The sequence below is a fragment of the Coturnix japonica genome, chromosome 4, assembly GCF_001577835.2.
Source record: "Coturnix japonica isolate 7356 chromosome 4, Coturnix japonica 2.1, whole genome shotgun sequence".
Taxonomy (NCBI): Eukaryota; Metazoa; Chordata; class Aves; order Galliformes; family Phasianidae; genus Coturnix; species Coturnix japonica.
In genome coordinates, this window is record NC_029519.1 from 66219799 (window position 1) to 66242094 (window position 22296).

Here is a 22296-nt window from a genome sequence, read left to right on the forward strand (position 1 = left end):
GTTACTTCATATGGTGACAATCCACAGGGAACTCCCCCCCCACCCCCAAAAAAAAAGTCCACCTCGAACCTCTTTAAGAATTGAAAGGCTTCTGTCCAACAGGAAACCATAGCTTGGAGAACTCTAATTAACAGAGCTCCCCTTTCTAGCTGGGGAAGTTTTGGTCAAACTCAGAATCAGAACTCCAAGGATATTTTTTATATATGGCAAAAATATCATGTCTTGAGCCACTCCTCTGTGTTGTCTTTATAGTCACTCTCACTTGCAATTTAACTAGCTTAAGATAATACAAATCAAACTTCAGTAGCATCTAATTTTGCAGATTAAGAAACCACCCTAGAATTGTACAATTAGATCATATGGATTACATCTTCAGAGAACTGTAAAGTCAATAGGAAAAGTACCTGAAGTTACTGCCCTCAAAGTTCAACAGCAAATGAGTGACACTTTTACCTAAAAATTCCCCCCCCAAAATTGTTTCACCCATCGTTTTACAGATTTATCTATTAACCACTTTGCCTTGGCTGCCCAGAGGCAGAGATAATGGTGTTTATGTACTATACATAGATCTGTGAAGCTTCATGAATTAATGCTCATATTCCAATGCGAGCTTTTTAGTCTCTGTGTATATGTAACTAATACTGTATGTTTAAATTGCTTACATTTAATCAGACTCAAAAGCCAGAAAGATCAGGTTGCATTAAATAGTTGTTGTAAGTCTACATTATTTTTAGTCTTCACAATTTTCTCAGGCATAATTCACAGAAAACATATTAAAAAATAGAATAAAATCCCCTGCCAGTAACTCAGTGTAAGTCAAATACAGTCCAAAATCTCCCCATTTTATTTGCACTAACTAAATTCTGCTACAACTCCAAAAGCCAAAGCAATAATGTATTGTTTAGAAAACAGAAGCAGCAGCAGAGAATATTAACAACTTCATCATTTAGAAGTTGTTTGTATAGCACAAACCTGAGCTTTTTCCCTTGGTGGTTGTTTTGCTACCGAAGGAAAACATTAAAAACAAATTTTTCATAGAATGCATTGAGAAGAGTTAATTTAGCAATATCAGATGGATCTGTCAGTTTCCCAGGAAATCTTACATAAACACAGCAGAAAAAACAGACATCAAAACAAACTGAATGCTAAATCCACCTGAACTGACTCTGCAAGTGAAGGTTAGAGGCAATTTCAATTACAAACAGGGCTCAGACGGATGTCAAGATAACATCAAAAGAATAAAAACAAAACCTGGCATTCAAATACGAAAGTATATCAAAAGAACCAAATCATTCAATTCTTTTAAAGATTGAAGAATATTTATAAATTGAAACCTAATTATCTATCTATCTATATTCACAGACACACTTCAGGCTTTGTAGCAATTTAAGGTAAGGTCTCAGCTTTCCATTTTATAATTTTAATGTATCTTAAAATATTACTCTATAAAGTATGACTATAAGTTTAAATAAAATAAAATCCAACCAACAATCATACACAAGATACAGCCACCATTTATTTTACTTAATAATAACTAGTTAATTCATATCACATTAACATTTGAACAGCAGAATATTCAGAGACAACATAATGCCTAAAATACAGCTGACATAACTAACTATTAAACTATATTTTACGTTGGCTTACCAGGTTCCATAGATTTACCTGCTATTATTAGAATATTTTTAAAAGTCACAAGTAAAAAGTAATCATTTAACTATTTGCTCCTTTCATCTCAGCAGTCAAAATAACTTGACATTAAATGGAATTATTTTCCTGCTTTATTCAGATTTAGTGTTTTGATACACAAGGAATGACCATACTGGATGTAGAAAAAACTGACCTCCGTACAAGAACAAAAAGGATGCATAGAAGATGCTGTACAGTGCTCATATCATATGCTTACGAGACCAGTTTCAATGCAGTTTTGCTTATGGCATCATAATGAATCAAATGATGGTTATGATCCAAAGCTTGTGTCCTTTTCTGTAGACACCAGTGAAATGTAAAATATATCCCCAGTCACAGTGACAAGTGTTACTAGTTTCTCAGCTGTTTGAACAGGAGAAGTCTGAGTGGAAATCTAGGGCTACTGATCCTTAGCTTCCTAACTCCACTGATGTTACATGCTGTTACATGTGGATGAACAACAGGATAACAAAAGAAAGAGGAAAAGAGCATTTAAGAGATTCTTAGTAACTGCATGCCATCCCATTGGTGCAATGGAAGAGATAGATGTCCCACAGGAAAACCTGTGACTGTGTGATTCAAGGTCACATGATAATACATACACAAACTCACACAGCAAGTTGGACTGTCTGCACAGACTTAACTGTGATACTGTTTGGCTTTTAAATATTTCACTACTCAATCTTAAAACAATGCACTTTTAAACAGTTTCTCCAAAATGTACTACTACAAATGAAAACTAATAATTCACTGCTAGGCAGTGTATTTAAAAACATCTAAACAACTGTACATAGAACTTACAGTTGCTGACTATGAAGCTAGATTGACAGTTATAACTTATAGCCCAGGATAAGTAACACTATGCTACATTATGCAGAAATAGCCTTGTTAAATGAGATAAAAGTTTCTGTCACATTAGCATACTATACAAGCATTTGTATACTCAGTGTTTTAGTAGACATTCTCCAATATATTGTATCTTTCTACACTTAAAATCATTTCTGTTCTATGTGGAAGGATGTGGGGGATTTTTGTTTTTTCCTCTTTTCCAGTTCTAATTTCAACAATTAGAAGCTGTTGACAGACTTGCAGTTCTGCACCATTTCATCTAACCTCACTTATTACTTTTTCTTGAGGTTATTGTTACCATTCTCCAGCTATCTGACATCACCTCAGCTGCACCACAAAGCATTGTCTCACCAATAACTCCCTACACGCAGCCAAATAAGATCATTCTCAAGGCTCTAAACTCCGTAGGATATCTCCTGAAGGAGAATGTGAAAATAAAGGTTCTTCCTCCTTAAAAAGAAAAATGACTGTTGAGAAATGTTCACATCAATTTCAGGAACTAGATTTTGATAAATCTATTTGTGTACTAGCTCATGCTTTACACGAACATAAAGTGAAATATTCTATTATTTTATTATTATTTTATTGACTTTCAGTCATCAAAACAGAATACTTGCTTTTTTTTATTACTCAACTATTTCACTTTCTACATTAAGATAAAGATGCTCTGAGAGCACAAAGGACTCAGCAGAATATAAGCTGATGCAGTATAACCAATAACATTAATTTAACATGATAATACTCCTGCTCTCTTACAGAGAAAAACTTCTAAAGTTCAAGTTGATCTCAGAATTTCATAGCACTTAAGTCTTGTGTTAAGCATCTTGATTAAGATATACAATATTTTGTGATTATTTCAACAGCTCTTTCTTCTACAGAAGATTTAATCTTTACTTACTAGAAACAAAAGCCTACTCCACTTTTTCAAAAAAGAATAAGCTAAGTAATTCCAATTCCAGGCCAAATATTTTTAATAAAGACTTGTTTTTGTACAAATCCATGCTAAGTAAATTGCCAATGAACAGGATTCAGGTTTATTTTTAAGGATAAGGTGTTATCATTATACTCTGTAGTTACCAGCCTCAGAGTTATAAGAAAGTGACTACATCTTCAAATGACATGAAAAACAGTAGAACTGCCACATTTATGACTAAACTTACATCTCTGCATGCTGTTTTAGTTGAGATCAAAATATTGTATCAAAATATTCACAATTCTGCAATGTCTTAAATAAGGATTTAACTTGATGTGGTATTAATATACTAGATACACTGATTGTCTTCTACTACTGCAACAGATTTCACTCTTGAGGACTCCAGTAAAACACAAAGTACTATGAAAAACTGCTGATGTACAAACAGGCATGAAAACAATCCACAAATACAAAGCAATTTACCAGATATGTATATGCAGATTATGACTGGTACTAACAGCCAGGAAAAAGGTATATGTGTTTTCTTTTTATAAAACTTCAGAGAGTTTCAGCTTTATGAGACCTTTCTCTAGTCACCTTTGTAAAAAAACCAGCACCATTAGGGAAAAGCTTAGAAGCTGGCTAGAGGAAATAAATAGTCTGTTCCATAGTATTTTGTTTATACACTTAAAGAAGAGCCTAAAAGACTTCGCCACAGCACTGAGGTTTCTGAAAGGAATTTGTATCAGTTAGTGTGAAAACTCAGTAGAACATTTCTATTCTTGAAAAACATCACAGAAAAATGTGTTTGCACACATGTTCACATATTGCTCTCGCTCTACCCCTTACCTCTGGCTGATTAGAAATATTCAGAATGAGGGCCCATAGATCAGCTCGGAGTGCTGTTGGACATCCCTGACGAACATATTGTTGAGCTGCAGCGCTATCTTGTTCTGCTAAAACTGTAAAAAATGAAGCAAACAACAAACAACTGTTACTTTAGATTTCCAAAGCTTATCAGACTATCAAGTTTCTTATTTTTTGTTAATTTCTAAGTACTGAAAATTGAATTTCTACCAAAAATAACAGAGTTCTGTAACATTCCTATGTATTTGAAATGGACATTATTCTGAGATACAAAAGTAAAAATATAAAAGGAATAAAATACTGTAATACAAAAAAACATTATAGTTCATTGAAATTTAATGCCTCCTTTTTCTCTGTTTACATAATCTCTCAGTTTTCTGTGAAACCAGTTTTTTGGAAACATTTATTTTAGATGATGTTTGTTATATAGAGAGAATTCAAACATTTTTTTGGCAAATAAAACACATACATGCAGGTAACAAAGAATGCAAGAGAGTAAGGTTAGTACTTGATAGCATCTGATAGCGCAGTTTAGCCCTATAAACATGTAATAGTTTGAGTGCAGTTTAGCCCCATAAACATGTAACACAAAGATTCACGAACAGGGTGTACAGTCTTGTTTACTATGTCGTAAACATTAAAAAAAGAGAAAATATCTAAAAGGTTTGGTTTTCACAATACAGTTTTGAATTAGCTCCTTGGGAAAGAAAACAATTGACATTATGCCATTAGCAGAAGAACAGCACTTAAATGTCTTTACTTAAGACCAGTTTCAGCTTCTAGGCTGACATCACGTGGAACAAGCAGTCATACATAGCCATAAAATACTCCTGTATGAGTGATACATCAAATATGAGATTGCCACTTACTCTGCTTTCTTATTATTTTGATGTTAACTACCTAGAGATGGGTTGGGAGAATATTTCTGTGAGCTGACTTACTTCTGCAAAGTATTTGAATATTTTAGAAAGTACTGTGAACTTACTGTATATAACCTCAAGATGGAAAATATCAATTTCATTGAGGCAATTATGATACACTGTTTTGTTGTTTGGTTTTTTTTTATTTTTCAGCTTGATTATTAGAGCATGTGATAAAAAAAACTAAGTTGCCATAGATAGTAAGAGCAAAAAACTTAAACAACTGCCCACAGATCAGTAGTTCTGGTAATGAGATGCTTCCAAATCTGTATCCTCCAATTTTTCAGCAGTAAACAACTTGCTATTCTAAATTTAACTGTAATATTATATTCACCATATCAATCCTGCAATGGAAGGATGAGGTCAGATTCAAAACCCTATTGAATTGATTCCTCTCTTTTTCCCTCTCCTTTTAAGTACTGAATAGACTAATCTAACATTTTTTTTGTCTACCCTGTAGAGCTCTAACACAGATGCTGCATGATCTCCTTTCCTTCCCCTAAAGAGCAAAAAGAAAAGACATTCCTTCAATTCCCACAAAACTTCAGAAAAGACTGTGACTCAGTGTCTATGAGTATTTACCTTGCCATTTTTTACTGAGACACAAAGTATGAACAAATAGCTTTATCACATACAAGATGAGTTTTTAAACATTATAGAATTACAAATTAAAATACAATAAAGGTAGCTCCTCAGGCTAGGTAATATTTTACATAAAAGAAAATCAATGCATCTATGACAGGCAAGGTCATAAACAACATCCAATGGAGCATGGAAAATGATTCCCCTTGAATGAACTTAAATATTCATGGTCAAGACTTTAGCTTGCAGTTTTAAAAGATTCTGTGTCTTTGCACAGATAAAAAGCTAAGACAATCTGTATAATAGAGCCTGCCCTACAACGACAAGAGATGAGCATCAAAAATTACACTGTATGTGGATTTAAATCTCATTAAGTTTGAGTGGAGATTTTATTGGGACAAAATAGAAAAGAATCAGGATTGTTTAATCTGGAGAAGAGAAGGCTCAGGGAAGAACTTATAGCTCTCTTCAGCTACCCGAAAGGAGGTTGGGGCAAAAAGGAACCTCTTCTCCTACAAAACTAATGATTGGACTGGAAGGAATGGTCTCAAGTTGAGCCACAGGAGGTTCAGGTTGGATATTGGGAAATACTTCACCAAAAGAGTGGTCAGCTGCTGCAGTGGGCTGCCCAGTGAAGTGGTTGAGTCACTGTCTCTGGAGGTGTTCAAGGAACATTTAGATGCTGTACTGAGGGACATGGTTCAGTGGGAAATGTTAGTGGCAGGTAGACAGCAGGACTGGGTGATTTCAGGATTTTTTTCAACCTTGGTGTTTCTATGATTCTATGAAGAAGGAGATGGACCATACCCTATTGAGGTGCACTCAGAACAGTGAACAGACAAAGGACAAAAGAAGAACCACAAAAAGAGAAGGAAGATAGAAAGATTATTGATTGGTTAGTGAAACAATAAAAGAGAATTCTGGAATTGCATTCACCCCCTTTTTTTATTTGACAAATTTTAAAAGGAATCACAAGGGACAGTAACTAATGGACATTGATGGATTTCAAACACTGTATGTATGCTTTTATAAGCAAATCTGAACTAAGAAATGTTTCTTCCTTTCCAGATCATTTCTTATCCTTCAAAGAAACTCCCGAACGTTTTCAGGAAGAAAAAAAAAAAAAGGTGTATACATAGTGGTTAAGTACTGCAATATTTAACAAGTACTGCAGTTGCAAATAACCATTACAACATTCTTTCTGAAGACATAAAACCCATTACACTAATGAGAACTGTGTATGCAGGGAAAAGAGTCCAGAATCTTTTGATTTTAAAATGAAATTCAGCAGTGACCTAAGTTATCATCAAAAAGCTGCATGTCTATGCTTCCTATTTAATTTTAATGAAATATCTGTGGAACTATTTATCTGATAGCTACTGGTAGGCTGCAATGCTTCCTTTTCCATCCTTGTCTAAATTACAATGTTATTATTGACTATGTTTTGTTCTAGTCTGCCTAATTTGTTAAAATTCTAAAGGCATATGAGATATAAAATTACTGGATGTATTTGTTACTAGTCAGTTTTTTATTTATTTTACAGATGGAAGCAGATGCCTACCTTTTTGTCCAATACGTACATGCTCATTTTCAAAGAACTCTAGAAAATAAATAGAGATAATATTAGATAAGAAAAAAAAACTAACAAACTAAAAACAAACAAAACGCACAGTATTCTATCTTTTTCTACATTTCTCTAGCAGTAAAAATTAGCTGAATGTGATGGCAGTAAAATTAAATTGCACCAGCATAAATGTTCTTTTTCAAGTAATAATACTAAACTAGTTCTGGTCAGAGAGACAAAAACACAAAAGCTGCACTATGCTACAAGAACTAAGACTTCTAATTAGGCAAATTACCATTTTAAAAGATAAATAGCTTCATAAGATAAGTCTTTTTGTATAAAACACCATTTTAAGACTTGGTTAACTAGAATAGTTGCATACAAGGAAAAATAACAGAAGACATTTGTATATATGTATTTATGTTAACAGTGTCACACTACAGGATTGACTTAAGATTTTTCAGTATTTTCTGTATTTTGGGAGACAGGCAATTTTGTTCTCTAGTGTTCAAATACCTGAGATAAACTTATTTTCAACTTCAGCTGACAATTTTATATCTTCTTCAAATCTGACCCTCTCCATTTGAAATGCTGTCTATTATTAGCTATATTTTACCAAGAAAATTGCCACAATCCTAGTTACAGAACAAACATCTATGGTTTCTTGTGAAAGAAATACACAGATTATCTGATATTTGCATAGTATTCTATGCATTAGTGTTCTAATTAAACGAGCGAAGCAAAGCATTAGCTAACCAGGAGGCACTTGTGCTGAATCATCAATACCCAGCTGTCCTATGTTTAAGTCTAGTTCACTGAAGTCTTCTTTCTGAAAAGAAACAAAACCATAAAAAGGAAAATGACAGTCTTTTATTCCCTAAACCACAAGAATTCTTATCAAAATCTAAATGCAAATATTTTCTCCACAAAATGTATTTCTTTTAAATGCATATATATGAAATAAGAGCACAGGTTTTTAAAAAGAGAAGAATCTCACATCAGTCCTTACTCTAGTTTCAGTTTTGAAGTTGACTATGATCTATGCCAGGATGTAATAAAGTATAAAATAAAATATTAGGTTAATGAACTCTAATTCATTCTAATGAACTGTTCCTCAACCAAGATGCAAGTTTTTCTATCAGCATAAAGTCCTGACAAACCTTATCAGTAGAGCATTAGGAATAGCTCTCCTATCATCCAGTGATAAGATTTATATTCAAGCAATTCCCTTCATTTACAGCGTGAAATTATAACAAAATTGAGAATTAATTCAAGAAGAAAATGAGAAACTGATTTTCACATTAATCGATCTTGTGCACCTTGAATAAAACTGAGAGATTATGATAAGTTACAGATTTAAGATTTACAGGTTTTTTCCACAGAAAATAAGAAAACATGCATGAGCACAAATCAACAGCTGTGTGGCACAAAATGAAAATTTCCCAACTGACTGACAATTCGGTATTTATGTTTTCTTTGTCATTAAGAATAATTTTTATAGAAAATTACTGCTAAGGAAGAATATACTTACCAATTCTGGAATATCTTTAACTTTTAGAGGAACCTGAATTAGCCCCAGATGATTTCTGAAACTAGGCTGCTCTCCATTTTCATAATTGGGGTTTCGAAGATTCATCAGTACCTTAAAAATGGTAGTTCTGTCATTCCTTGCACATACTTGGAAATTTACAGTCAGAACTGTCCTCAAAATCAATACTGCAAACTGGACCTTTGGCATAAAACCATTTCCCACAACCGCTACATACACAGGCCCAAATTATCAAACTATCTACATTTTCAAAACCAAAAAGAAGACAATTTTTTTTGAGGAAACAAATATATTCTACTTTGAAAAGGAAGCTCAAAGTATGAAATAAAAAAGCAGAAAGCATTTTTGATGATTGAGATTAAGAGTTGACTACGTTACTTACTGACTACTTACTGAACCCCTAAAAAACAACACTGTAAATGCTGGACCAACTCTTCCACTCTACAAATGCACTTCTACTGCAGTGCAACCTTTTAATGTCAACACAGCTCATTCTTTTTTGAGAGACCATTATTCAACATTGGTCTTTCTATTGTTGCTAAACTAGAACTGGAGTAGTTGAAAGATTTATGAATATCTCTGCAACTTCTACAAGTGCTGGATAACATAAGAAGTTACCTTAACAGTTCAATACTCTAATCTACTTTAGGATTCTTAAAGGCCTGTTGGCAATAAGAAAATTCACAGTGCATGCAAGCATGTAACAATCATTTTTACTATTTTCACATTTTTATGTGAAAATAATTTTTACTCTATCCATAGAGTAAGTTAACAAACAAGTGTCTATATCCCTTTTGAGCCACTCTCATAAAACACATTAACCTTAATTAATGGTCCAATCAGATACTGTCTTAAAAAGAATTAGAGAATGTGCAAAATCTAATATGATTGAGAGAAAGACACTGTAAGAGATAAAGGCTCACAAACGCTACCCACAAGTGTAAAGGATCTGTGTGGGTTGGCCTCATAAATTGTTCTGGGACCCTGGCAGTAGTAGTACTTAGTGCATAGTACTGGTACTTACTCTCAGTGTAAATATGTGTGTGGACAATCACTCAGAAAATGAAAATTTAAGGTATTGTAAATACTGTTTATGAGCTTTCTACTGTTTCACTCCATGGACAATCAACTCTATCATACAAATTGGGCTTTTTTAGAATAACAGCAAATTGTACTGCTTACTTGTCTCTTTGAGACTTAAAAAAAAAATAAAAAACAAAAAAAACCACTTTTCCCACCTCACACAAAAAAAATCACTGTAATGGATGCAATTCAATTGCTGAGTTGTTTTATGAATTCTTACCTCAAGAAAATCTTTAGGTGCATAAACAGGCCTGAAGAGACTTAGATCTGAAATAAGATTTCAATTATGGTATCTTAAAACTAAAAGAGATGAAAAACACAAGCAATTTTCTCATACATGTAACACAGTCTAGCAATTTCAATAATGTCTTACAACTAAGATTAAAATAACATCACAATCATCCCAAATATCATGCTTAAAACTATTTCACATACTCCAAAACTATGTTATCAGTCAGTGCCTTGGCTTACTAAATCCCAAGTATTTAAGTGAGCAATAGAAAACTTTTTACTGCTTCCACGTAAGCTTTTACGCTGAACCACATTCAAACATGAAAGTGATATGACATTCTTAAAAGATGAAATGTATTTGTTGTTGTGCAGGTTATATAGACCATTACCTTTGCAAAATAATTTGTTCCGAGGAAGCTGGGTGTGAATTACCTGTGGTTAGTCTTGCTTTCCCAAATGATAATATGACTATTCTGTGCAGGTGTTATATTTATCTTTTGTTAGCAAAATGTCTGAGCCTAATTATCCATAGTTCTGAATATTTTCTACCTATTACCCTGATTTTACACTAAAAAGAGCTGTGTCTTTGCTGTATAAATCTCTAAACCATTGGAATCAGGAGCGTTATACCATGAACTCCCAGTGCTGACTCAAAATTTGCACAGTAACTCGAAACAAAATGACAATAAAATGAACACTTATGCACAGTTAAACATTATAAATTAGAAAAAAAGACTGAAATCAGTTTACCTTGAAATGATTATGCTAATTTCTGGTTGATAAATAATGTGTATTTGACTATGCATAAAAATTTAATGCATGTGAATTTAGTTGATCATACCTGGTTCATCAGTTCCCATTTCATTCCATTTATTAAGCAGCTCTTTCTGCTCACTTGCAGGCCTCTGAAAGTCACCAAGAAAGAAACTTCTTTTTTAACAGAAAAGAGTAAAAGCATGCCTATTTCAAATAGGTAAGAGAATATTACACTTTAAAAAACAGGCTGCACTAAGAACACCAACTTACTTTGCTGAAAACTAATCCGAAGCTAAAAACTCTAGAAAGCCCCAGGCTCCAGTTCACGGAAAGAAAAGGGAAGGCGGAATTTAAACAGTTTTATGAATTTACTAATGAATTTCAGGCTCTTTGGTGGTCAGATTCATATTACTGAGCTAGAGCTGAAGCTGCTGAACTTTGTCCTCAAATTCCCATCTGCAGCACAGTCATGAAAAGCAAAACCAAGTGCACTTTTATCAGTGATGAAGAACCATATTGTAGAGAAAACCAAATTATTTATTGTATCAAAAATTCTGTACATTGTAACAAGAAAATAAATAAAGAATGCAACATTTTAACATTACTATCCCAATCTGTGATCTTTAACATTAAAGCTGATAAATGAATAAAGAAACAAATGCAGATTGACAAGGGAACCAGTAATGATGTGTCAGTATCTCTCTCCTAAGTACCAGCTGCAAGGGTGTTAAACCCTTTGATTTACCTGGGTCACACTGAGTGAAGACAAATGGTCTTGGGCCACATAATATTGTTATTTAAGTATCCTAACTTTACGTTTTTATGAAAATCATAACAACAAAAAAAAATACAACCAGCAGGTTGGGCACATATGATCCAGCAAACAAAATACATTCATGTTATGTATAGGCTATGCAGCTCTAAGTTATACAGCTGAGTCTGCACACAAAAACATTCTGTTACAAGCAATGAACATAGCAATTAGCTCTCCCACATGTTGCTCCCTCAAGAGGCTAATTCCTGCAACAGCAGAGGAAGATCTTCCTACAGACTTCTTCTATCTTCTCTTAAGTTCAGCTCAAGCGTACAGTCATTATCTTTGAGAATTACCCTTGTATTAAAAAATTTTGGAGAGCAGTCTTGGAGCTCTTGATAACCAAGTGTACAATGAACACTACAAAAAATGCGAGACCAGGCTTGATTTCAAGAAAAAAATACGTCAGTTTGGCAACAGAAAGTTAGTAATACATTACCTTTTGTGCAAGCGGGATACTGAGCTCTGTACACATACTATTTAGACTTTTCAGAATTCGCTTCTCCCAGCTTCCCTGAAATGCACAAGAAAATTAAATTATTTTAAAATTATTTTTTTCTCCAATTTTGCCATTGTCTGAGAATAATCAGCTTTCTAAAGTCAAATATAAAGAAAGGATAACAAGAACCACTGACACTTGCAAAAGCATTACAGGAAAGTTTACATGGTTGCTTAAATAGAAACAACAGATGAAATAGATTTCATCATCGCAATAAAGAACCAGAAAAGCAAACTCCACAAATTTTAGATCTCTAAAAAGCACATATTTCAGTCACTGATTTATGACATATGCCTAATAACTTCCTCATACCTCAACAGATGACAAATTCCACAAGAGCAAATGGACCACTTAAAGAACAATCACATTCTTCTGATTCTTGTATTAGACTTCAAGCTCACTTCTGTGGCCTTATCTGTGGATAATTCCCCTGTAATTAATGCCAAGTAGTATTGACTTCCTAGTCAAAGGACTTTGGATTTTGCTTCCATGATTACAGCTGCACTGGTAGGTTTTATATTTAATTTTGTTTTCTGCAGATGATGAGTCAAGCATCAACCAAATGAATGTGGGGACTCCTGTTAATTTCATTTAACTCTATTTATCATTTGTAATTAGCTCTAGGCACAAATTCGACAACAGTTAGATACCATCTAACCATTTAAGCTCTTTAAATTTCCATCCAAAATGGGTTGCAGTTCATTAGACATGAAGCAAACAAAGGGAAGGGCAGAAGTTCAAATGTTATCTTAAGGGAAAAAAACAAAGCGAGAGAGAGAGAGAAAGAGAGAGAAAGAGAGAGAGAGAGAGAGAGAGAGAGAGAGAGAGAGAGAAAGAAGAAGAAAGAAAGAAAGAAAGAAAGAAAGAAAAGAAAGAAAGAAAGAAAGAAAGAAAGAAAGAAAGAAAGAAAGAACAGAAAGAAAAGAAAGAAAGAAAGAAAGAAGAAAGAAGAAGAAAAGAAAGAGAAGAAAGAAAGAAGAAGAAAGAAAAAGAAAAAGAAAGGAAGAAAGAAAAAGGAAAAAGAAAGAAAGAGAAAGAAAGAAGGAAAGAAGGAAAGAAGGAAAGAAGAAGAAGGAGAAGAAAGAAGAAAGAAGGAAAGAAGGAAAAAGGAAAGAAAGGAAAGAAGGAAAAGAAGGAAAGAAGGAAAGAAAGGAAAGAAGGAAAGAAGGAAGAAAGGAAAGAAGGAAAGAAAGGAAAGAAGAAAAAAAGCAAAGAGAAGAAAGAAGGAAAGAAAAAAGAAGAAAGAAAGAGTCTTAAAAAAAAGATTGTCTTGCCTATAATTTCTTCATTTTAGCTTCCATTTACAATATTTTATGACATTTTCTATCAAACACATTAGTCCTCTTATCAGTAACTTTTCTGTAAAATCAAGTCAACCCTTTGCCTTCTCCTCTCTAAACAAAATGGGCTGAATATTGACTGTAAAAAATATTCTCCTGATCACTGTAATTTTTATAATATTCTGTATAACGCTTGTTATTTCATTGCATTATTGTACCCAAATGCCACAATTACACAACAGCATGACTCAAAACTATTTATTCTCTCATGGAAGAACAAACCATTTATGGTACTCTGTTTTGCTGGAGATTGTAGTTTTGTTGCTGGAAGAAATGAGAAGTGGGAAAGAACACAAAGACTGCCAAACCATACATACAAATGAACGCAAAGTATTCAGAGACGTTAGTAACAGTTAAAAGAACATGAAGTGAAACAATAAAGATCAAAACTTACAAAACACAATATGCCAAAATATAAAAGATGAAAAAGAAGCACAGTGGAGTGAGACAGCTTTGCAAAACTGAGCATTAGCTCATTCCAAACAGTGATGGAGGCTGATACTCTTGATACGACAGTCAACTGCCCAGCCAGAGCTGGGTAGGGTTATTGCACTGAAGGTGAAGCATGTTAGTAATCTATGGTGTTTAGCTTGTTATGAGTTTTGTAATATCAAAATAGGACACAATTAAAGTATGGTTCCACGGGAGATGTTAGAAACATTTCATAACATTTCTTTGCACTCAACTTCTCATTCTTATCTTTACCTCTATTTGTTCTTATATATTTACATTGTCTACTTCATTTCTGTATTGCTGTTAGCAGAAATTCTCCTAAATCAAGCAAAAGCTGAACTCAGAGAAAACTAAAGAGCTGACAAGGCTTGCATCATTTCGCCTCACCAAAATGCAGATATCAAAATGAAGAAGTCTAACAGATTTAAAATTTAAAAGCTGGGCAGCAAAGTGAATTAGCAGCCTTCAGTTTTTAAACATACAATTTAGTAATTACACCTAGTCTGCATTAAGAAGCTTAAGTAATAATTCTGCCGCATAGCAAAGTGGGAGTAGGTGACCTAATCCCCTCAAATTGTAAGCAGATGAATTAGTACAGAGAACACCAGAGTGTGAAATTATCTGATGCCTTTAAGAGAGGTCCTACATATTGTATCCGTCAATTTCCAAGAAACAAAAATAAATGAAGAAGAACGTCTGTTTAGGAAAGACCTAATTAAAGACTGAATGAAGAAGCTGAACCTAATGATCTACCTTAACTCAACTGAAGGAAAAGCTCTTCAGCTACAGCACACAAAATTAAACAATATACAGCACTTTAAGTTAATATTCAAAAATGTAAATATTAATTGCAATACTACACTGAACAAAGCCACCACAGCGTGACTGATTTATAGCACACATTGATATGAAGGTTCTGTCATTTCCTAGAAATCTGTTTTTATTTTGATATAGTGAAAAGAATACAGTACATAAATCTATGACTGACAGCTAAGAATCAGAAAACATAACCAATTTGAGAAGAAAAAGGGTTAATCATGAACATTTTATTATCTGTTGTAAAAAAAAAAAAGATATGCAAATATAGTTTTAATTAGTGATTCAAAGTCATTCCAATAAGTGATATCAAAGCAATACAGTTTTCAGAGAGTACTTTCCTTCTTTCCAGAATTCTGAAGTAGAACAAAACTAATTAAGATAGAAAAGGATAAAGAAAATGCCAGTGAACTCATAACAACAGAAAAAGCATCTTAAACCATGCCTACGCATAATGACAATCAAATATAATGTATACGGAAAACATTTTTCTATTAGGACAAATATTGTTGATAGTAACAAAAAATTCTTCTCTAACTGTTATGATGCTAAAAGAGAAATAAGGACAAAAGGATCCACCTACAAATAAAACAGAAACAGTCCTCTACCTTCAAAATATTCATTAGATTTTTGAGACCTGGTGGAAATAAATCAGTTAAGTTTCCACTTTTAGTTTACTTCTAGTAGGCATCAGCAATCTGAATAATTGAATTTTAGCTACTTTTAAATATTTTAAATAAACAAAATCATGGAAACACTGACTACATAAATTTCTTACATTGTTTACTGTTCTTCATTCAAAAGACTAACAAAATAAAACCTAGCTGAGATTCAACTGATCCAATTGCCCTTGTTTTCTTATAGGCCTACTACCAATAGTGATAAACGAGTGCCTCTCAAAAATCAAATACTCACACACACATCAGGGTGTTTGGATAATGCCTTGTTAATCCTCCAACCACACTCTTATGCAACTTTCTAACCAACACCACTTATCAATATTTCCCTGCAAAAACTATTTGTATTTCAAGAAATAATTTGAAAATAAGTATGCATAATTCTCTTTGAAATAGGTAAGTCCAACTTTGAAAGAAGGAAACATGGAACTCCTCCTTATCTTTCCTAAACTATTAGAAAAACCATCCTTTCCACACGGTACCAAAAATACTGTGCTGCCTAAGCACTATATACACTTTTATAAAAGAATAGCCAATTTAACCAGTTCAGACAAACAAAGACATACATACACGTGTATACAAGTATACTTGTGCATTTTTAATGTCAGCATTCATTGATATGAGTGGTTATTTTCAGGTACTAAATTGTAGCATTACATTCCACATCACAGTAGAAAATTTGTTTTAAACAATCTTTATACCAACATCCTAAAGATAGAAAACCCAGTGCAGCACAATAAGACTTACTGCAACAAGCAACAAAATGATTGAAAAAGTAACATAATTTACTGAATAACTTGTAAAAGAATACCACAATGTATTTCCACACACGGCTGAGTTAAATACAATTTTGCCTTTATCTCTGATATTCTGGTTAGATCACACTCTTAAAAATGGAAAGGAAAAAAAGCCTCAAAAGTTACAAAACTGTATTTCAAATAGCACATAGTGATGAAAAAAATAAATAAATAAGTCCAATGAAGTAGAAATATCCTTCCCTTATGCCAAAATCCTTGTTCAATGTTTTATAGTGCTGTTTCACTTATTCTCCCCTTCAATATTCCTTAAGCTCCTTAGCTCTAAAGCTTTCACCTTTCCTTCAGATTTCCAAGTATTGAAGATCTCTCTTCTTTCTTATCTCATTATCTTTGCAGCTTGTTGTCTTTCACTGCCAAACTGCCTATCTGAATCTCTTCAAAACAATATATTTGTAACCCTAAGTGAAATGACCCTATCTACACATCTTTTTCCCAAGAGAAATAAACTCTCCTTTATGCACTTCACATAATCTCTGTTCTAAAATATTCACCCATCTGCCACTACATCCCATTTCTTCTGTAGCTGGAGAATTACTTGAGCATTTATGGTATGTATAAATACGTTACATATACAACATTATTATTAAACTCTACACACATACAATTACAAATCTGTATTTTTCCTAATGTATAAACCCTCAAAATTGCACATTCACACTAAAATTGAAATAACAAAATTAAAAGAAATTTGAAATAGTCTAACCAAAGATCTAATAAGAACTGTAAAATTGATAACAACCAACCTGTGCTTTCCTCATATAAGCCAATGGTTCTTTCATATGCTCAGGAGGTGCTGCAGGATGACATGGTGAAGGAAACCTTGAAGAAAGTACAGTATACTTTAAACGTTCGTATATTTATTTTGCTTTGTTATTTGTAAACCTAAACATAATTTCTTTCATGAGAGCAGTAATAAAAACACTGCACATGATTATCAAAATTAAAAACAAGTAGTATTTCTTTTTTAATCATTTCTTCCTCATTCTTCCTTCACCCACACACACAGTTTCTCCCAATTTTTAACTGGTGACATATACCAGTACTTTGCTGCATTAAGACCCTTGTACTCTGAAGACATACTGTTCAAAACTATTAACTGTAAATGCTTAGTTAAATTAGCAGAAGTATGTTTGCATAAACAATTTTTATTACATAATTGCAGTTCAGGCTGTGTGCATCAATTAATTCACCTTTCAGTCTTGCCAGCGTGTAAAAAGGCATTTCTACTTCCCAGAAGTCTAATTCAAAGTGAGCTAATTAATAATAAAGAGAGAATTTCTCAAATTTCGGTGTATTTATAACCATAGCAAATGTGATGACACTGATTCGCTAAGTCTAAAGATGTAAAACCCTAAAGGTATTTGAGCGCATAATACTGTTACAAACGTCTGAAGATAATTTTTAATTCATTTGCAATATGTAAGTCAGCTACAACAGAATTACATTGTGGATTTTGGTACTTCCGGAAGTAAAACAACAAAGAAAATATTAATGTTTAAAAATATGGAAAAATACATCTGAGTCCAACATTTGCACCAGGATGAGAAAGAAATGACACTTCACAAGCAGAAATGAAGCAGGCACCCTTGACATTGCACACAATAGCAACACATCATACACCTTCACATACAAAGGAATTAAAAGGAATTCATGCAAACAGAACTTAATAAATGAACACGCTCAATAAACTCACACATTGAGTTCACTATAAACAGCATTCTGAAGCTTCTTTTCCCAACCTGTTAAAATAAAAATAAATAAACCAACAAAAATATTAGACAACTTTAAGAAATTAATGCTAATGAAACATAAATCAGACGTTACTTTAGAGTTGCTAGAGTTTTCTGTCCTGTCTCAATTCATGTCTACGTACTGGACAGACAGGAAGAGAGGGAGACACCTTAACCTAATAATAGTAGGTAAAACTACAAGCTAAAGTCTGCAATAAAGGCTGAATATCCTTTATTTCCATCTGCTGTTCAAATAATTATGATACAGCTTTGGATAAACAATTATAAGCTATTTCTCTGAAACCATCATATTTTTAAAACAACTATAAATGTTAATAGAAATAGTGTTCCTGGTGATTACAAACCTTATATCACTTATATACAAATCTCCACATTATGGAGTAATATAGCCTACAACTTCCAATGGAAATTTACTAAAGGGTGTAATTTCCAAGAGGACCTTCACAAATGCTAACTTCCATTTTCCAAATGACCTCACCCACTATTCTCTATATATTTAAAACCATCTCCACGTTGTTGTGCCAACAACTACACATCTTTACTACTTGAAGCATTACAAACCTGATGTCTTCAGAAAATCCTTTATGTCTTCTTTTAGTGATTCCAGTTTAATTTCTGGGTTGTGTAGGCTGATCTAATGTGAGAAAATAAATAAATAAATAAATAAATGAGTGTCAAGCATCAGTTACAAAGAAGGCAATGTGTGTATTTAGTAATGAAATAAGAGACAAACAAGCTTAATGTTAAACACACACAGTAAACCACTTCCTAGTAACTTGAAAAAAAAAGTCAAAAAAAAATAATTAAAAAAAAAATCAGCTGACTTTTTCCTAAGTCAACATCTTTGTTTTTATGTCTATGATAAAAGCTGTATGCAGGTAAAGAAGAAGGACTACCTGTGACATACATACTTACTCTTCCTATGTACCCTATCTACAGATGCCAGGCTCTACACATTAAAGGACTGGTCATTGATATACAAATTGAAAGTGTTCCGCAGCTTTCTTCCAACTAAACTTGCCACCGTTCACCCATCAGATAAGAAGTGCCATCTTCAAATTTCAAATAAAAACTGGACCAAACATTCACCTCTGCAGCTGTCATTACAAGGTATAGACAGCAATACGCAGTGAAGTCCGTTTGACAGATGTCAGCTGGACAACAATCAGCTTTATAATCCTGCTGCAGATTTTCCAGCAACAGCATGAGCAGCTGCTATGGTATCTCCTACAACTAAACCAAGAGGAGAAAACCAAGAGACCAAAATGCTCCAAAAGGACAACAACCTTGAAGTAGCTTTAATGCATAATTTCCAAAGCACGAACAGCTGGTTAGTACTAGAGGATAAAGCCAGAGGACTGGAGAATAGCAACCCTGGTTGCTGACCTGAAAATAACACTGGGAGATCTGTGAAACTTACCCCCAGCCATGCCAGAGCAAGGCATGTTAGAAGCACACAGCCACCTCAGCTCCCCAGAAATACAGGATACTGCTCACCAAACACTATTCAGCAACATGCTGGAGACATATCAGCTGTAGTCTATTATGATAACTCATGCTGCTAATAGACTTCCACGCTCATGCAGTGTGTCAGCACAGACAACACTGCTGACAGCACGGCAAGCTTTTGTTCCATCACACTCAGCTAACCAACTCCACATCCTTGTCATCTGCCTTGCAGTTTATACATACACATAGAAAAGCTCATTTGCTGTGCAGCAGCTTGCTAAAACAGCTGGTCTACATACATTCACAATGTGGAATTTTTAAGTCTTTCTATTTTTCCCTGTAAAAAAGGGGAGAATGACTGAAAAATGAAAAGGCTACTAGCATCAGCAATTCTCCTTTTATTTTAAGTCACTTCACTACAGATATTGAAGTCTTTAATATTTGGTGTATTTGCTTTTTGAAACAGAAAGATGGTCAATAAGGACAAACCACAAGGTGTAGTGAATGGCTACAGAGCCATAGACACTGCTGTTGCTAAGGTCTTATTTATTGTACATGAGATTGTAGATCTATTCAATACCCAAAACACAAGAATCTGGCAGACAGTCCAGCTTGTGGCTGCAGCCAGCTGTAACACAGCAGAACACACCCTAGGGCTGTATAATATCACTAAAGAAAAGGCTCATTTGGACAGGATAAAGGAAATCCCCTCTGAATTGCTTCCTCTTTGGATTTTATATGGGTGTTCATGGGCATTAAATGAAGGAGTCAAGAAGACAGACCGGGTCTCCTATATACTTTAATGTCTTCTTTGGATAACTACTCTGACTCTACTGCCTCTGGCAGGAAGGCTTGGAGCTATGTGGTCATTAAGGTCCTTTCCAACTCAAACCACTTCTGTGATTATAAGTTATTTCTGTTAGTTTTCTTATTAGTTGTTAACTCTACACTGCAAAAAAACCATTCAGGTATTTCAGTAGCTTTTGTTTTGAACTGCTTGACTCGATGTACTGCCTAAATATTATTTGCATTTTTGTCCACTATAGGTTGTTTTATTTTGTTCTTTTTCATGGTAGCATGAAAAACACATTGACAACATTTTCTTGTATTGAAAGCATTATGATTTACACTGATAAAAACTCTGACTACGGCTTACTGAGGAAAAAAAGCCCCACACCTTGATGAGACATACTGATGAATTGAATTAATTTCCTGCATGATCAAAATGCAAGGTACACAGAAGCAGGATGACAGACTCTCCAATTTTAATATACACATATTGATGAATGAGTATCTACCTTTTTCTTCTTCCTAATCTATCAAGAAGATCATAAACAGGCAGAGGAAAGGAAAAGCAGCAATGGAAGATAAAGAATGGCAGCCAGACCAGGGAAGAAATGATGCTACTCATGGGTTCAGCCAGGCTGAGTCCTTACACAGGGATAAACACAGAGTATTCTAACAGTGTTGATGCCTATTGGTGTCCTTTCCAATCTAACTTGCATTGTGCACATTGTTATGGATAGGACAGCAGGGTCCAAGGGTTGGGTGTCCGCCTTCATCAACAGCCTCTGTCCACTCCTTGTAAATCAGGGGGCAACTGGTTGTTGGACATTCCTTCTCAAAACTAAGCATCAATACAGCATTTGTCAGCACTCTCCTGTCCTTCAGCTGCACAGAAGAGAAAGCAGAACTTTTGGACTTAAAAATTTTGCCACAACTTCTTACAAGTGTCTCAGGTACCATTAGCAATCATTTGTGTTTATACCTCATGCACAGCTTTGACTTTGGTACTGTATCCTGTTAAGATGTGAGCAGTCGTAATCAGAAACGATTCCATTAGGATCAAACTGACTTGATCAAAATCACTTCAATTACTATCGCAGCAATTCCAGTATAAACACTCTCTAAAAACCTAAAAATCCTACGGAGTTAAGGGAGTGATTCTGGATTTATTCTACACATTTCTGTAACCAAATGAAGGATAATTCTGAGCGTAACTTCAGCAAGTACAAAACTCTGAATACACTGATGCATTTCCAACACTTGCACATTTCTATTGTAGTTAAACTAAGGGTGAAAGTATTATGAACTTTCCTATGTGAGTTAAAACATGTCAAAAATCTAACAGTTGGAACAGACAGCTTCTATTCGCATCATACTGAAATAAAGTTTCAAACATTGCATTCTCCCACAGGACATACAAAACACATTAATTAAACACCAAAAATGCACTATTCATATTTTTCTAGGTTTCATTTCAATATAAAATTAGTGCTTCAAATAAAACAAAAGCTAAAACATATAATACATATTCCTAAAAAAAAAATAATTAAAAAATCTGTGAGTTAAACCCGCATCACTCATATTGTTCCTGAACTCCACAATCTGTTCACAGTATTCATAATTGCACACAACTTAAAATTAATCATACTGCAGTGTTACTGCTGGACCAATTAGAGCAAAGTACAAGCTCTATCAGAAGGGGATAGCAAGTCATTTGTCAAATGCAGTGCACAAAAAAGAATCATTAATTATCTGTGATGATGACTCATGAGCCTATGTTTACTTGCTAAGTTTAATTAAATAAATACTGCATTCACAGAAATATTTGCTTTCTTAATATGATCTTTTATTTAAGTAGGAATCATTCTCAATTTCTCTTTTTTAAACGTT

The 22296-nt window shown here is 33.9% G+C and overlaps 1 protein-coding gene across 2 annotated transcripts in view; it reads right to left on the minus strand.

Moving 5' to 3' along the window:
* Window positions 1-22296, minus strand: part of TBC1D19 (TBC1 domain family member 19) — a 41219-nt gene that overhangs the window by 15269 nt on the left and 3654 nt on the right. For both annotated transcript variants that reach the window (XM_015862935.2, XM_015862937.2), the window contains exons 2-11: window positions 18733-18805; window positions 18114-18159; window positions 17164-17239; window positions 12257-12331; window positions 11089-11152; window positions 10237-10283; window positions 8916-9026; window positions 8141-8213; window positions 7382-7420; window positions 4301-4413 (exon numbers count right to left, since the gene is read on the minus strand). In XM_015862935.2, coding sequence (XP_015718421.1) covers window positions 4301-4413; window positions 7382-7420; window positions 8141-8213; window positions 8916-9026; window positions 10237-10283; window positions 11089-11152; window positions 12257-12331; window positions 17164-17239; window positions 18114-18159; window positions 18733-18805 — 717 coding nt within the window. The remainder of the gene's footprint in view (window positions 1-4300; window positions 4414-7381; window positions 7421-8140; window positions 8214-8915; window positions 9027-10236; window positions 10284-11088; window positions 11153-12256; window positions 12332-17163; window positions 17240-18113; window positions 18160-18732; window positions 18806-22296) is intronic.